Here is a 17,740-nt window from a genome sequence, read left to right on the forward strand (position 1 = left end):
GCCTACAAGTGCATCCTGATTACAAAGAAATTAGTTCACAGCATTCTCCTCAGATGTAATGTGCCTTATTAATGTTTTTATTAACTGTAGCTGATGAAGAGATTTTTTTCTGGCTGAGTTCCAAGACTCCTTTCCTAGCTCTCCAAAGGAGAAGTGACTGCTGAATTTTCACAAGAAATTCATTCCGAAGGAAAGAAATGTAAGTTTCCCCCATTCTGTAATTTAGCATAATTTAATTATAAAAATATAGATAAGGGCTTTAGCTTCTGTGAAGCATTAAGTCTATTATCTCATGCAATCATTAAAAGAAGTAAAATAAAAATGAACAATCTCAAGCTGAGATATTTGGGTTTAGGTTTCCAGAACAAGTCCAAACTTATTTTCAGTGAACCTTTGATGCTACAGCCCAATAGCTAGGACCTCCTGGAAGGCATTAAAGATATGAAAGGAGAAAAGTTTTTTCAAACCAGGACCCTCAAGCCTTCAAAATGTTATAATTATAATTTTGCTACAGCCAGAGTGAGATACAAAAACACAAGTTGATTCTCTGACTTGGGGAAGCAATGAGCCCATGGCAAAGAGATTCCAGTTTAATAAATTTCCCATTTTCAGCTACATGATGCTATACCTGTTTTTAATCTTTGGTAGGCACAATCAAAGGCCTCTCTTTGAAGCTACCTAATTAGACATTTGGTAAACTTTAAACAGTTGATCACTGTGGGAATGCAGTCATCTGATTCAGATGCTCAGATAATGAAGGTATATTAATCCCAACACTTCCTGACTGTTTACAGTGTAGTCACTCAAAGTTCATTTCTAAAAAACACTCCCAAAAGTTCTATTACTCACCACAGGGAGGAAATGGTAGTCATTTGATGTGACACAGGTGTTACCTAAGACTCCTACTACTATGGTGATCATGATACACTATGTCAACGTGTCTCAAATCAGCACGTTGTACACCTTAAACTTACACACTTAATTATAGGTCAATTACATCTCAGTAAAGAGGGGGGGTGAGGGAGGGAGAAGTAACATTAAATAAAATGTCAGATTATGTTCCAAAAAATCTAGCCTCAAAATGCTATTATGATTATGACCCAAAGGCATGCAAGAATTAATTCATTATTGAAAACTTTTTTAGACATTAACACTACTTTGGGCTAAGTAGAACTGGAGAAAGTTAAAATCAGATGAAGTTCTACCCGCTATGTAACAGTTAAGCTTCACATCAATTATATAAGCATTATGAAAAACCCTAGCATCTGATAAGTTACCATTTTTTCCACGAATGGAGCTAGCCCCATGTTGCTCTCCAGTAAAGCTATATAAGGGACTGCTGTTTAATTGATAGAATGCAATAAAACACCCTCTTTCAGGCCTCCCTGGTGGCACAAGGGGGTTAGGCACCGCACTATGAAGCAATGCCCAGCCTCGGCAGCATGAGTTTGATCCCTGGCCGGCCAGGGAGCAACCCACATGGCACAGCAGACCTCTCCTGCCTTGCCTGCTGCTCCCCTCAGCAGTGTACTTCAGTCAATCTGCCTGTTCTGTTCCCCACTCTGTCTCTGGTGAATCCTCTTACCCCCCACACCTCTGGCCTGTACCCCAGCTCTTATATGCATACATACATAAATCTTTAAAAAAAAAAAACCTCTTTCCTCCTCTCAATTATACAGGAAAGTTCAGGCCCAGGACAGCTACCAGCTGGAAGAAAATTTCACCTTTAAGCAGTCAACAGCACTCAATGCTGAATGCTAGATGCTAAGAGTTCCCCAAAAATAATTAGCACACTGAGGTAGTGGCATTAATAGAAATTGAGCGCTACTAATAATGATTACAGGAGGAGTTTCCAAAGGGAGGACTTGGCAGGAGGTAGGGTTGCCAGGAAGGCTTCAGCAAGAGCTGGGTGCTAACAGATGAAAAAGGGAGACCAGACCAGGAAAGAAGAGCAATGGTGGAAAATCTAGGGCCATGAGTGGTGTGATGCACGTTCTGGTAACAGTGACTGGAGCTTGGTTAAGGCAGAGGTCTTGATGGAGTCACTGGGAGAAACAAAGCAGGAAGACAGATCCCATACAGATCAAGGAGGTACTTGACTTTATCAGGAGTGTGAAAAAAAGAAAGAAACACATTTTAAGAAATGCTTTCCTATCTGTGAACAGTTGAATTCCCAAATTACCTGTTCTGAATCTCTGATTCCTTGTTTTAACATTTAATCTCTCCTTCACTTTTGCTGCATTTTATTTTTACTTTGCACCATCAATCCTTTCAATTTCAAAAATAGCTTTGGCTTCCTGAGGCCAGCTTGAGAGGTTGGCAGTTTCTTTTAGTTCAACAGAATCTAGTACTGGTGTTCTGCAAAGACCCAGCTGGTGCAAAGATTTTTATTTTAACAACCAAGACTGATTTCCCAGCCTCAACAAAGAAACGTCCTGAGAAAGGCTTTATGCTTGAGGGGTCAGCTGCATACTCTGGACAGACAGAATCAATCCTACTCAGGTGGCTGAGGCCGCCACTGTGCTGCAGAGAATCTGCTAACTCTATTCTGTTAGAGTCCTTAACACTTTGAGTTAATGTCTCTTTTTCTCAACAGAAAGCTTAGGAGGAGAAAAGGGAGTTTGCCATGTTCTGCATGATTCAGACAAAGTGAGTTTTTTTGTATGGGGCGAGAGAGAGAGAGAAAATTAATGATCTGAGCTGGACCCCTGACTCTTGAAACTAATGAATTCCTGAAACCTCCTTTCTGTCTGCCTATAATTCTTGGTGCAAAAGTCCTGCAAGTAGCTATGAAAATTCATTAAGCGTCAGTTGTAAAAAAAACAAAAATTAATGCAACCCACAAAACTATCCATGCCCTCAGTCCTTCCCCCTTTCCAAATAGCTGAACATTTTTTATGTGAAAGAAAAGAAACAAAAAAATAGACTGTGGTCAATATACATAACTAATCAGCAGCAGTGCCGTGAACATCAGAATGAAAAGAAAAGCCAAATCCGTTAAATTCCTGTTAGACCAGCACCTGACTTTCTTTAGGCGTGGCCAGTTCCTTTCTTGACTTTTGATTCGCATGAGTTTCTGTATGTGTGGGCCTCAGTGCCCACCTGCAAGCACAGTTAGAAATGGGCAGCAGGAGGGAAGTCTATTGATGTTTGTGTAGTTAACCTATTTATAACTTACCTGAGGCAAAAAACATTTTTTGTTTATTACTTGGAACAAAAATTACCTACAATACAACAGGATAAAAATAAATAAAAAGGGTAAATTCATTAACAAATGCATTTTAAAACCTACTTAAAATCCTGAGTTTGTGAAATCCTTCACCCCAGCCAAAAGGGCAGATATTTCTTCCCTAGAAATCCCCAATTACTATGGACCCAACAGTTCATGTGGGAAGATCCATGAGGGGATGGTATCTTGGACTGCAGTCCTAACTTCCCTTGCGTGCGTACCTCAAGAGGCAGGGGGAGATGCCACAGGATGTCTTACCAAAGGTGAAAAAGAAGGGCTGCACCCAAATCCTCTGCTCCTCCCACCCAGGAAAAGTCATTCAGTTCTTTCCAGAGAAAGTGTGAATGGCTTTATCCTCAAAGGCAGAAGCCCTGGGTACCATCTTGTCATAGGAAGGAAGCCAGGGCATCTGGCTGATGATGACCCAAAGACACTCATAACGGAAGATGCTCCCTCATCCCAGGCTCAGGAGTCTGAGTAGCAACCTCCATGATCGAGATTCAGGAGTCTACAGTGTGGCCATGAGCTTTCTGGGAAAATTAATGAATATTGAGTTTCAGTTTAATCTCTATATGACTGTAAAAAGCTATATTTTAAGACACACTAATGCAATACACAACAAATTATTACAACTAATGTAAATTTTTACTAATGGGGATTCCATTCATGGAACATAAAAATACTTAAGCTTCTCCTTCTCCATCCCCGCTACATTTTCAGAAGCTGGCTCACCCAAGGGTCAATCAGTAAATTCAGTCTACAATAGTTGTCCTCAAGGGGTAGAAGTGCCTGTAATTTTTACAGCTCTCTAGGTGATTCCTAAGTGCAGCCAACATTGACATCCACTGGGGATGCAGTTAATCTGCCGATCACTTCATCCTACTTATGCTGGATTAAGATTTCTCTCATCTCTCTCCTTCCATGACATACAGCTCTCGTCATTTCATTCAACGTCATTTTCTTATAACATTGATGGGGAAAAAAAATCCTAGCTGATCATGAACAAAACTGCATCATTCAAGGACCTTTCATTACATATCCTTTCACTTAAAGTTAGTTTCCAAGAACATATTGATGAGACATTAAGTTAGGACTTGCTGTATTTAATTATATTAGCCCTGACAGATTCCCGAGCAAACTTAACCCACAGCATAACATGTTCTACATTGAAATACACTGTTTTCTGTGGCAATGGTAAGTGGTTTGACATCTCACGCTTCCCACTATCTTTTGCAGAGCATCTTTTCCTTGCTGCCTCAGCCTATGTCACATTACATTTAAGTATTCAGTCTTAGCTACATGTTAGGTGTTTTAAAAGATAAGAAGAAGGATGAGTAGAAGAAAGAGAATCAGTTACCATGGTTTGGGGTCTGACTTCTCAGCCAAGCGCTCACTTTCTCCAATACCTATGGTTCATTCCACCTTCCCACCATTTCAAAACACATTTAACTTGTGCTCCTCTCTTTCATCTTAAAATTATCCTAGATCACCAGCTTATGAACCCAATAAATTTATAATAAGTAATAATAAACAACTGATAATATCTTGATGGATTATCCTACCCAAACTGCAGTTCTGCATTTTTATAAAGTCTTCTAAGTGTACATTGTCTCCATCTAAAGGAAGGCTCTAATACTAAAAAGTAGGCATCACATGTTAAGGAAGGAAGGGTGATATAAATTAAGGGATCAGGCAAAGCACCCCAGAAGTCACAGATGGCCACTCAGTTCAAGTCAACCCTGGTCATAGCAGTGGCTTTGTCCCCTGCTGCTGAGTTGCCCAGCCACTGACCTTACCTCTGTGGGACCACTCTCTGCCTTAAGGTGATGTATCTCCTTATATGGCAGCTTCTCACGATTTCCACAACATACAGCACATAATGCGTAGATGCTCAATGAGTGTGTCATGGAAAATTCAACATGTGACTGCTTTTCATTCTTCTGCTTTCCACAAACATCCCTAGCCTTTCATTAACCATTTGTCATATTTTTTAAAGACCTCCAGAGAAAACTATTCCATTTCCTAAACCAAGTGCTCATTCCAATGTTAAATGCAGATTTAAAAAAAAAAAGTAAAGATAACTATATTTCTGCACTTAACTGATTAGTGGCTTTCCATAGCCTTTTCCAAAGTAAAGATACTGATTTAACAAGATTAGTCATAGGATTCCTGAAGGGCAGAAGTGACACGGATGTATCCACTAGAAGGGAAGAAAATACAGAAACAGAAACCATGGGTAATAGACGTGGTGACTGACAATCACTCAGTCCATTCCACCAGTCATGTGATCACATTCCCTGGCCGATGATGGTTTTGAAGTAGGTATGCAACTTACCCCCCTGGTCATCTAGAAGGAAAAAGAATTATACCAGGGAATTCCTAGGAGGCTTCCCCTCTCCCAGGAAAGAAACACAGAGAAAGAGCAGTCTTCTTTCTCTGAGCAATGCCTTTTCCAGGGATTACACTGGAAACTACTTCAGCCATTGCAACTATGAGGATGCTGGCCTGGGGGCAATGTCAACTCACCCAGGATGACAGTGCAGGAAGATGGGGAAACACTGGGGTCACTGATGATAGATGAGCTGCTGAGCCAACTGAGCTACCGAGTCAGAAGCTTTATCTCTGGACTTCTTATTTTGAAATAAAATACATTTCTTTACTTTTTAAACTAATTTAAGGTTTCTGCTACCTATAGCTAAAGGCATCCTAGCAGAAACAGAAAGCAAAAAAGGAAAGAATCACCAGGTACTACCTACACTGGAAATGTTTCACCATTAAAGTGGGTCTCTTTACTCCACTTTGGTCAGTGACTTTATATTCTGAAAAGGGTAATTGTGTGATTTATTATAACAAGAAGACAAGAAGTGGAATAGATCATAGATTCTACTCTTTGTACAGATTTCTGTCAATGAATTTGAAAATGAATTTGTTAAATCAGAGAAGAAATTGATTCTACATATGTGAATAAAGAGTTTTGTGGATATTACTAGCATTTTACTGATCAAGCCACTTCAACATAACATAGAACTTTCACATCTGATCCTTTCCACCCCAACAAAACAGTTCATTCCAGTCACAACTCCCTACAGCCAACGCAAGAAACAGAGCTCGCTCTCTCTCCCCAACGCTTTAGAGGCAGTACAGATGACAGTGTTAAAAAAAAAAAAAAAAACAGAACTTTAGAGAATTTGAGGCCATGAATCTATAGCTTTGCCTTAGAAAGTCATCTAAATTTTCTGCTCTTGTTACCTCGCAGGAAATAAGACTATAATCTATTCAGAATTTGCACTATTTTTAGCCAATCCCAGCTACCCACTTCAATCTGTTCATTTTTAAAGGTTTATATGGGTTTTAGCATTTTCTTTAGAATACTATTCATATTGTAAAATAGGATGTGATAACCTATAAATAAAATAACTCACTTAAAAAGAGGACTGAAGATAGCCAGTTAAAATGATGTTAAATAGGACTGCTTTTTAAAGGATCTCAGTGTTTACATTTTTAATGATGAAGAAATAATCTCTACTTACCTTTACAACCATCATACTCTGACTACACTTGCCATGCAACACTGCTTTCTACAATGGTATGTCTCATGAAACACTTATTGTCATCTGTATTAGCTTCCTGTTTCTACTGTACCACATTACCACTAACTTAGCAAATTCATTTAGAGTTATATGGGTCAGAAGTCTGAAATGGGTCTCGAGGACCTAAAATCAAAGTGCCAGCAGGGTGGTGTTCCTTCTGGAGGTTTCAGAGGACCAACCATCCTTCTCCTCACTTTTCCAGCTTCCAGAGGCAGCCAGCATTCCATGGCACACAGTCACATCACTCTGGTATCTGCCCACCTGGACATCTCATTCTCTGACTCTGACCTGCCACTCACCTCCTCTTTTACAGACATCTATGGTTACATGGGACTCACCCAGATAATGTAGGTTACTCTCCCCATCTCAGTGTCCTTACCTTGACAACATCAGCAAAGTTGTTTTTACCAGTCACCAGTCCCAGAGATTAGGACACAAACATCTTTGTGAAGCCACTTATCTACCTTCCACAAAATTCATCACGTATGAGGGAGGTTTTCCTGTATTTCATCTGCTCTTTGAGTATGTAGGAAACTGTATCAATTAATGTTGATCCAGAAGTTCTTATTGGTATTAAGTCACTTACTGCTTAGTAAGAAGTTATCTTTGCATTTTATATTTTATTTTGTTCATTTCAAACCAGTTTGTGTAGAATAGAGGCTAAATATTCACAAGTATGATATGTTTGTAAGGTAATTACTGCCCAGTTACATGCTGAATTTGTTTAGGAATAATGCAGTAATATTGTATGCACCATGCTGATACACTTTGCCTGCCCAGGGGAGGTCTAGCCATTGTTGTATTCTCCTTACCAGATGCATATTCCACAGGCAACCCCAGCTACATTTCAACTACAACCTCTATGCTAATCTTTAGGGTAATGATCCCAGAACTGTATCACAGCCCTCTTCTGAATTCAAGACTGAAAATCTAAGTCACTTCTGGACATCATTCAGGCTCCTCATATTCAACCCACCCACAACCAGTTCACCATTTCCCCCAAACTCACTTCTCTTCCTTTATTCCCTGTTTTCATCAGAGGCATCACTACCTACCCATCTGCCCAAGCTGAAAACCTAGAAATCCATTCTCTTTTTTACTCCCAACCCCATCAGAGCCACGGACCTGTCACTCTCAGCTCTCTAACTAGCTACTTTTTCTCTACCCCACTACCTCTGCCTGCACTCAGAACTTCATTTCTCACTGGGATCGCTGCATTGGCCTCTAAATGGTCCTTTTCTCTCTCCAGTCTCAAGTCGTCCCCCTCTTTCTCCACTACACTGCACCACAGTGGTTTTCATAAAGGACAAATTCAAACCTCTTGGCACTGAGAGTTCTTCATGGTGCATCCCTCGCTTGCCTCTCCAGTCTCTTCAATCACATTTCAAAAGAGCTTCTTTTGTCCCCTTACAATGTCCTTGCCAGCCCGTCTGTGTGTGTCACGCTCTTTCATCCCTCCACCATGCCTTTGTTTAGGGCTTTTCTTTGGTCTCCTTCCCCTCAAGTCTCTCCTCTCTATATATCCTACAAATGGCAAATCTGAACACATCAGGCTAATATAAATGGTCACCATCCTCATCCTCATTTCTGTTCAGCCTTTATAAATCTACATTTATTATACAACTACCCACCCTGATCTGAAATCTTTAAGAAATGGACTCTGCTATAAACAAGACAGGGAACTACCTTGTTTTTCTCTGTGTCCTGAACACTTTGCAAAGTGTCAGAAACATAACAGGTGTTTAGTTAGGTTTATTGGATAAATTAATTAAATCTAAAGAACAGTTCATAAAAAAACTCTAAATAAAGGAAGAACAGATGACATTAAATATCCTCAAGCATGTTTCTTTAGTTCTAGAGATTATAAAAAGAATTTCTCCTTAGATTGCAAACCTTTAAAGGTTTTACCAATTCCAGTTTGCACTTTAAAAAAATGAGAGAAAATGTTTTAAACTACCCTATCATGTGGTAAACAGATTGGAGCTTTCCCACTCCATGCTTGTTCAATGCACTTACCCTTTCTCACCACTGATGTAAAAAAAAGAGAGGGAGAAAAGAAAAAGTTGCAAGGGAGGAGGACAGAATGATCTTTAAGAAATCATATGTAATAAGATTCTAAATTGGAAGTTTCAACCAAGACATCAAGATACATTAGTATGATATTCCAGAGTGAAGTCCCAGAACAACAGACATATTTTGAATGAAATATCCCAAACTCATTATATAACACTTACACTCAACCTCTGCAACTCTGAAGGTACAAACAGGCCAAACTATAAAGACTAAGAGAATTTCTAAGGGGGAGTTTCTTTAGGGAAGAGGACATTTCACCTCAGGTCAGGAGAGTTAGGCTTCAAAGAACCATCCAGAGGTTATAGCATCTCTCTTGAAAAGTCAAGAGGAAAGTAACAAGGGGCCTGAGAGGGAAGAGAGTGTCCGGATGGGGTCAGCCTGCATCCATGGAGTCTCTTGCCAGAAACGAGGGCCAGGTGCTATATCCAGCAAGTATGGGGTTGTCTGGACCTGACAGCTGAAATGAGACTGTGCTTGACAAAGGATGACAGCTCTCAGAATGGACAGAAAAGTCACAGGACTGACAAAAGCTCACTCAGAAGCAGGGCAGAAAAATTCCAAAGGGACAGAAGGTAACAAAATATATTTGTTTTCTGACTTCAGTCCATTCGTGCTATGTGTTCAGCTAGCTGTGTACATCCCCTCCCCATTTGAAAGTCATTCCAAAGACTCCATGTGTCTTCTGGCTGGGAAGAAAAGAAGGAATTCATCCCAAAGTAGGTAACAGAGCTCTCCATGGGCAGCTGAGACAGGAGCCTGGTAATTTAACAGCATAAATATAAACATATTGGCAAAAACTGATGACTTTTTCCCCAAATAAATCACCCTCAAACAGAATATCCATTTTGCTCCATAATCCACACCAGTGAAAGAAGCTGTCACCTTAGACAAAGTAAAAGCGGGGGAGGGAGGAGGGAAAAGGGAGCAAGTGGGACTTACCCAGCCCCTGATTCTGCTGTTGCCACTCAATGGCATCTGGTGCCTGGTAGGTGGCTTCCTCCACAACAGCCTCATTTCCCTGCTCTAAGCCAGGTTCCTGCGATGTGAGGCCAGGGAGTGTGAACCCAGGCAGCTCAGGGTCACCATCGAGGCGCTCATCCAGAGCATCTCCATCTTTATCATCATCCTCCTCATCCTCATCCTCCTCTTCCTCCTCTTCCTCCTCCTCATCCTCTTCATCTTCATCTTCTCCCTCTAGGCAAAAAGAAATCAAAGGAAAACATGAAGAAATACGGTGAGTGAATACAAACGAGTGTTTTGAAATGACCTAAACACTACTTACTTTTTAAAACACTTACGTTTTAAAACACTCAAATCAGTTTTGTCAAATAATGATGATGCATCATGTGTCTCTAGAGTCAAAATTCAGGTGAAATGAATTGTTTTTAAAGCCATCCCTTAGTAAGCATACTGGAATACTAAGAGAATTTAAAAGGAGAGTCCTAACCCTTTATATTTCATACCACTAAACAAAAGAACTCTATTAGTTTCAGGTGCTGGGGATAGAACAATAATGTCTGCCTTTGTGGAGTTGCTAAACAACTCAAGGAGGCATATAACAAGCAAACAGATACAGAATACAATCTTACACTCTGATTTAAACTGCAAGAAGACAGAAAATGTCAGGTGCTGCTGTTTCAGATGGGGAGAAACAGGAAAGCTTTTCTGATAAGGTAAAGTTTGAACAGATATTATACCAAAATAATCAATTCTCTTGTTTAATGTAAGCCAGTATATAGGGGAAGAGTTTTCCCAGCAGAGGGAACTGCAAGGGTAAATGCCTTGGGGCAGATGTGTGCTTGTCCTGTGCAAAATGACAAAGAAAAGACTGGATGGGGACAGAGAGAATGTAAGAAATGAGGTGATGGGGGAGACTGGCCAGATTTGATTCATATTTGTAAAGAATGACTCTATCCAGGGTGGAAAACAGGCTATCTGAGAGCAAGAGACAAAGCAGACAACCCTCTTTAGATGATTTCAACAGCCAGGAAGAGAGAAAATTGCTTTGGAAGAGCATGTGGGTCTGGAAGAGGGGAAAGGTGGTTATATCTAGGATGTAATCTCTAAATATAGTTCTACTGATAATTATCATATAGGATATATCCTATGATACAGGAAGATCCTACATTACTAAAATTGGGAAGTAAAAGACAAAGAGCAAAATCAAAAATTTTCTTTAAGACATGGAAATGCTAGAAGTCTAGGTGTGGGAATGTGGGTCTGTTTGGGGCCTTGTCTATCCAGAGGATGCACAGGGAACTAAGATAAGGTAACTCTTAGGGAAAAAGTCATGGTGTAAGGAAATACATCCTGAAAACAGCATGTTCAGATATGGCTCTAGATAATATGCTTAGATTAACATCTACACTCAGACCCCTACACTCTGCCCCTGACCACTCAGCCCCGGGTGGCCCGGGTGGTTATGTGTTCCCTGCCTGCTTATCCATTCTCTACTTGCTTGCCTGCTTTTTGATTTCTATCTTATGTATTTCTTTTTTTTTTTTAAGATTTATTTATTTATGCATACAAGAGCTCAGGTACAGGCCAGAGACGTGGTGGGTGAGAGGATTTGCCAGAGACAGAGTGGGGAACAGAACAGGCAGACTAACTGAAACACACTGCTGAGGGGAGCAGCGGGTGAGACAGAGGTCTGCTGCACCATGTGGTTTGCTCCCTGTCTGGTCAGGGATTGAACTCGTGCTGCAGAGGCTGGGGATTGCTTCATAGTGCGGTGCTTAATCCCTTGTGCCACCAGAGAGGCCCCCTATCTTCTGTATTTCACTCAAACACAGAAGAAGTTTGGGAGAGGTCAGCAGAGCAGCTCTTCCAGTCACCTCCCCTAGAATGAAGAATGCACCCTCAAAATTGCCATTTGTTGTCCCATGTTGACTGACTTGATTATTTCATCATGTCAAATAATAACCGCTGCTAACAGCGACCTAAGGGGCAGCACTAATTGATGGTTTCTGAGTACCCTTCTCTCGTGCCAGGTGAACTCCTCCCACCACTTCTCACTGTTCCCACTCCCAGACCTGATACAGGCGACATAAAATTCCTTTTCCCTCTGGCTGAACCAGATTTGCCCAAGGCATTCCACCAGATTCATGGTTACAGCCAAGCACTGACAGAGATGCCTCACCATGGAGCTCAGGGATTTTTCCAGAGATTCTTCCTAAGATCAAGTCACTTTCTAACAGGTCTGCTGTTAAGAATTCTGACCCCTAATGGTAGTGAAAACACTGACTTTGGTGTCTGCCAAAAAGGCCTAATGTAGGTGTTTGGACAGGGGACAGCTCAGCATGCAAGAGGGACTGAGACTCGCTTCAGTTTCTACAAAGCATTAAATAGAGATGTCAGGTAACAGTCCCACCTGGCTAAGAGGCTTGATGATATTAAGTAGCGTGTCCATAGCTCAAACAGAAAAATGTCCTGTGGCAAATGGCAGGGAGAAAAGATGTGTCTAGACAGTATCCTCTCTAAGCCATTTTCATCTGTCTGGACACTCTCTGGCGGAACCTCTTAAGGGCTGTTTCATCACCATATCAATCTTTGGACTTACGGTAGGCTTTTCGACTAAACAATTCAAAAGCACTTTCCTGGCATTATCCTCCAAACTTACGTTGTTAGCTCTACAGACCCCAAATTTTACTTACAGGCTACCTAGATGGTGGTAAAACTGTACTGGGTGCTTAAATATTATAGCAGAGTCTCAACCAGACCATTAAACTCAGATTTTTGACTCTCTAAGGCAGGCCTGTCTTACTTATTGAAAATATTTTTGTCTCAGGCCACCAAAGCCAAGAGCTTTAATTTGAGGACCAGGCCATGGGTTAACTCCCAAAAAAAAACAACAGAAGATGTGGTAGAAAATATGTCCCATGGTCCTGGCCTGAGTAATCAGACTCTGCCTCAAAGTCCACTTGCCACTTAATGGACAGATCACCGCAACAATGTCAGTTTCTCCAATTCCACTTTTATCACAGTATAGGCACCTTTAGACTTCCAGAAGACAGAAAAGTAACTAGCATCCCCAAAGTAGTACTGAGTCAAAGAAAAACCCTTGTTTGAGACTGTCACCCCAACAGTGGGAATAAGATGAACCTGAGCAGTAACACTTGTTTCCCAACAGAACCTGTCTGCCTTGTCTTACTAGAAGAACAGAACCTCACCTGTACCTCCATCTCATTTAGAACATCAATGATTCATTCGAGTCCTCATCTTTTGCCTATTTATTCATTAGTCAAAACTCGCTTAGTGGCCTTTTTCTTTCCTTTACAAAATTTAAATCTAAAGAAAACAAATTACAGCACATGAAAAGGAAGGACACCAGTAAAGGAAACAGGGGGCCTTGCCAGGCAGAGGTTGAGCATGTGTTGCTTTTCCTCCCTCTTCCCCTACAAGGACAACGGCTCTGACACAGCTCAGCAGCATATTTCGAGAAGAAACATTTGTTTGCATGTATTTTTCTGGGAACTCCTATACCTATATAATCAAAAACCATGTATCAAAATGGATTCCACACATTAAAAAATGACTGAACCATGAGGAATGGCACTGTTTTTCATTTTCCAGATTTTTTTTAAAGCTGTGCCTTGAATTGGGAGCAAAATTAAAACCAGAATTTAAACTTTTAGAAACAATTCTCCAGCAGATGGCGCTCTGGGACTGGCAGGAGTTGAAAAGCCCCAGCAGCTTCTAAAATAATGACCATAAAAGTCAATAGTTCACAATAGTAAGCTGACTTAGAATATATAGAACTTCATTACATTTCTAAAATTTTAAATGCTTCTAATTGCTTTTACTTCTTATCATGTAATATTAAATATCTACAATGTTAATGTTACTAAACTTAATGCTAAAATGAACCCCAAAAACACACTATCAACTAAAGAACTTTGAATTACTCTCTCATTTTAATCACCTCCTTCCCTTTAATGCCATTAATGAATTTTATATTCAGGGATTTTTCTTTCCATTCAAAATTATTATGGTTTTAAGTTCCACATACTTTATCCACAACACTGCTTTGCTAATTTCAATTATTTGTGGCAATTTGTTATACAAATATGTCACAATTTATTTATTCTCAGGTCAACAAACATTTTGGTTATCTACTTGTTGCCAATTTTTTGCTGTTATGCAGTGCTATTATGAATATTTCTTTTTTTATTATTTTTTAAAGATTTATTTATTTATCCATATTAGAGCGGGGATAAAGGCCAGAAACACCAGGGGTGATAGGATTCACCAGAGACAGAGTGGGGAGCAGAACAGGCAGATGGACCAAAACACACTGCTGAGAGGAGCAGCGGGCATGACAGGAGAGGTCTGCTGTGCCATTTGGGTTGCTCCCTGGCCAGCCGGGGATCGGGGATCCACTAGTGCTGCAGAGGCTGGGGATTGCTTCATAGTTCCGTGCTTAACCCCTTGCACCACCAGGGAGGCCCACCTCTACACAAGATCTTCTATTCAAAGATTTTCCTCAGGTATATTTCTAAAAGTGGAATTCTGAAGTCAAAGGATTAGAAGCACTCAACATTTTAGATAATGTCTAAATTAATTTCCTGAATTCCACATCCTCACCAACATATGGTGTTGTAAAGCATAATTTATTTTTAAAAGCACTGCATTCTCCAGAGAGAATTTACCTTTGCTTCAGTAGAGTCAAGCTGTGATATAAACCTGGAACTTTACTCCCCTTTTAAAGACACAGGCTTAATGTGAGGAGTACACTCCAGCTTCTCTTCTTGCTTCTCACCCACGTGGAGGTCCTGATATCACTATTTGTCCTAGAGCACCTTTTCCTTTCTAATCTGCTTATTCCTTACAGCTCACTCAGGTTTTAGCTCACATTGGGATGGAACAAGCTAAAATGTACCATCCTTTAAATTTTTCTGACTACTTGTAATCACAATGCATTAAAACATAGGTTTTGTCCAAGATCTAGTGGCTTTGCTAGAGTCCATCAGAGTCTCTATCAGAAGCTAAAAATCCAAATAATGTGCTTTCCAAGGGTATCCATATCACCAACATCTGAAGTACAAGAGGAGTAATAGATTTTACTGGATTTTTAAATTCCATTTTAAAATTCTCCCAACTTTAAACACTCACAAAAGTATCTGTAATCTAGGGTGCATTTTTACATGGGATAAAATCCCAAATGTTATTGTTTATTAAACATTCTGCTCTAAACATTTCCACTAATTTCTTCAGTTCTCTTTTTTGTAAATGATTCATCATAGTAATTTTGTAAAACTTCTTACATTAACCTACACAAATTTCTTGAAACCATTTTACTAAAATTCAAGCTTTCCATGAACTATTATAGTAAATATAATAAGAAACTTCCTCCATTCTAGCTTTGACAATATTTAACATATTTAAAAGGTACAGATATAGGGCCTCCCCGGTGGCGCAGCGGTTGAGCGCTGGGTTGCGAAGCTGCCCGCAGCCTCTGCAGCGCCGGTTCGATCCCCCGCTGCTCCCCGGCCGCTGGAGGAGGGTCCCACACGGCGTGCAGACCTCTCCTGCCGCCCGCTGCTCCCCTCAGCAGTGTACTTCGGTCCTTCTGCCTGCTCTGCTCCCCCCTCTGGCTCTGGTGAATTCTCTCACCCTCCCGTGCTTCTGACTGTACCCAGTGCATGTATAAACAAACAAACAAACAAAATAAATAAATAAATAAATAAAACATGCCTCTATTATAGAAAAAAAAAAAAAAGGTACAGATATAAGGGGGGGGAAAAAAGACTTGAGACAAGATAATCCATCCTCTTAAACAGCAGTTGCAAACGTTTTAGATTCAAAGTTTTAGATTCCCACATTTCAGATAGATGTTTAAATATAATCTCATTACATTTAATAGTGCTTTCTTTAAATTATAGGATTCTGATCTTGATCATGTCATCTCCTATATCTGGTTAGCAAGCAAAAAAATAAAAAATACATATTACTACCCTCCAATTTAAATGGCCATTACACAATACCTTTTTAGCCTTGACCTCAAATAATTGGCACAGTCTCCATTATCTTCCATAAATCCTGCCTCAAATTAAATGGGTTCTCTGCATAAAGAGAGCAAAAATGGCAAGTTCCAGAATCTAATGCCTGTTCATTAGACAGTTCACTTTTGATTCAGATGACAGTTTCCTATGTATTTCCCTCAGGAAAATGAGATTACAGCAATACTGTTCTTTTTCTCAGGGGTACTATGCAGGGAAATGCAAAAGTCATATTAAATATTGCATCTATAAATTCTGAGTCATCCAAAGTAAAACCTTACTTTTCAGTAATTTGGTATTTTTAAATATTTGCTTTAAGCAACATATACACATTTTATATATAGGAATCCATATACACTCAAAAGACAAAGTTAGCTGGATTGATTGCTGTTTTTGAAAAAATATGTGCGAAAGTAATTTCCCCTTCATATTTTAAAACAGGACTCAACTAACCCAAAATGATGTTTATGTATTAATTTGTGGAAATGTCTGTTTCATCACATCTGAATGAATTTAGCTCCTTGAAACCAGAGAACCTATCTTATTCTTCTTTTTGCTTCCCCCCACAACAGGATCCAACATTATGCTTCACACAAAATAAGCCCTCATTATTTGCTAAAGGAACAGAAATAAGCCAAACAGCACTATAAAGGCAGGACAGGGATGGACACAGGGGAGGTTTTCTGATCCAGCAGACCAGGTAAAGGAGGAATCAGAGTCCTTAGTGGATTTTGCAGGTCTTTCATTGGGGTTCACCAGGCATACGGCAGGCAGGGGTGCTGGGGGGCCAGGAGGCCGGCAGGCCTTCCAGCCCCTAGCAAGTCTTCACTCTATCTGGGCTCTCCGGCCTTCTCTCGGCTTCCGCTTCTCTCTCAGCTTCTACTGGCGTCCTCATGACGCCGCCCTTAAAAGCCCAATCTTAGCCCAGGTGAATCCTATCTACATCTGCCCACACCCTACTCCAGGTGCCCGCCATCAAGCATGCATTCAGGACCACAAGGATCCATCATCTATCCTGATGGTGGGAGGGCAGAAAAGCCTGACATTTTTTCCTTACCCTACAGGCACTCTAATTCATGCCTCCCTCTTCAAAATAGTAGCAATGCTTTTATAGGGCTCCAACATAATTTTTAATATACATTACGCTTATACTTCAAATGAGTATTAACTTTTTAAGAAAAATCTATCTGCATGATTTTGTCACATTGTAGGGGTGGGGTGGGGAGTGGTACCTTCTCGGGGTACAAAATAACTCCAAAAATGTTTTTAGAGAAAAATCCTCCTCCAGCCTTCTTTTATTCCATCCCCCCAACCCCTGCTTCTCAAAGTAGGTTTAAAGAATCATTTAACTTTACTGAGTTCCCCTGACCTGATTGAGTGCAGGTATTGGTCTGGGTTCTCATGAAAAGGAAATAACACTCAACCCTATCATGGGATGCAAAAAGTTTAACCAAATATTCACTGACTTTCTAGCAGAACATAAGTGGAAACCACCACATACTCATATATAGAGTGCTCAATTCAGGTCTCAACATAGCGCTGGATTTCAATCAATAACAACTATAGGGTAAGTAGAAAGTTCTTACCTACGGCTCCTAACCCAGAGTTGCAGGCAGAGGATATGACTATTTCATTATAAAAACTGTTACATAGTAGTCGACAATAAATGATAATAAGTTTAAGTGACAAATGATGTAAAGTGTTCATATTTATTTTGTATTTTTTCAATGTCATGTGTATGTTTACTACATGCAGGATCTCATTTTATTCTCATGGGCAAGAGATCAGAACATCATTATCCCTGCTTTACACAGATGGAAAAACAGAAGTCTAAAAGCACTAACTCATTT

General features: G+C 40.2%; 1 protein-coding gene across 1 annotated transcript in view; it reads right to left on the reverse strand.

The window, feature by feature from the left end:
* ARMH4 (armadillo like helical domain containing 4) overlaps positions 1-17,740 on the reverse strand; it is a gene marked incomplete at both ends in the record, with an annotated part of 106,524 nt that overhangs the window by 58,940 nt on the left and 29,844 nt on the right. The window contains one exon of the mRNA XM_084239555.1: positions 9,832-10,086. Within this exon, the coding sequence (XP_084095681.1) occupies positions 9,832-10,086 (255 nt within the window). The remainder of the gene's footprint in view (positions 1-9,831; positions 10,087-17,740) is intronic.

The sequence above is a fragment of the Talpa europaea genome (assembly GCF_964194135.1).
Source record: "Talpa europaea genome assembly, chromosome: 8".
Lineage (NCBI taxonomy): Eukaryota > Metazoa > Chordata > Mammalia > Eulipotyphla > Talpidae > Talpa > Talpa europaea.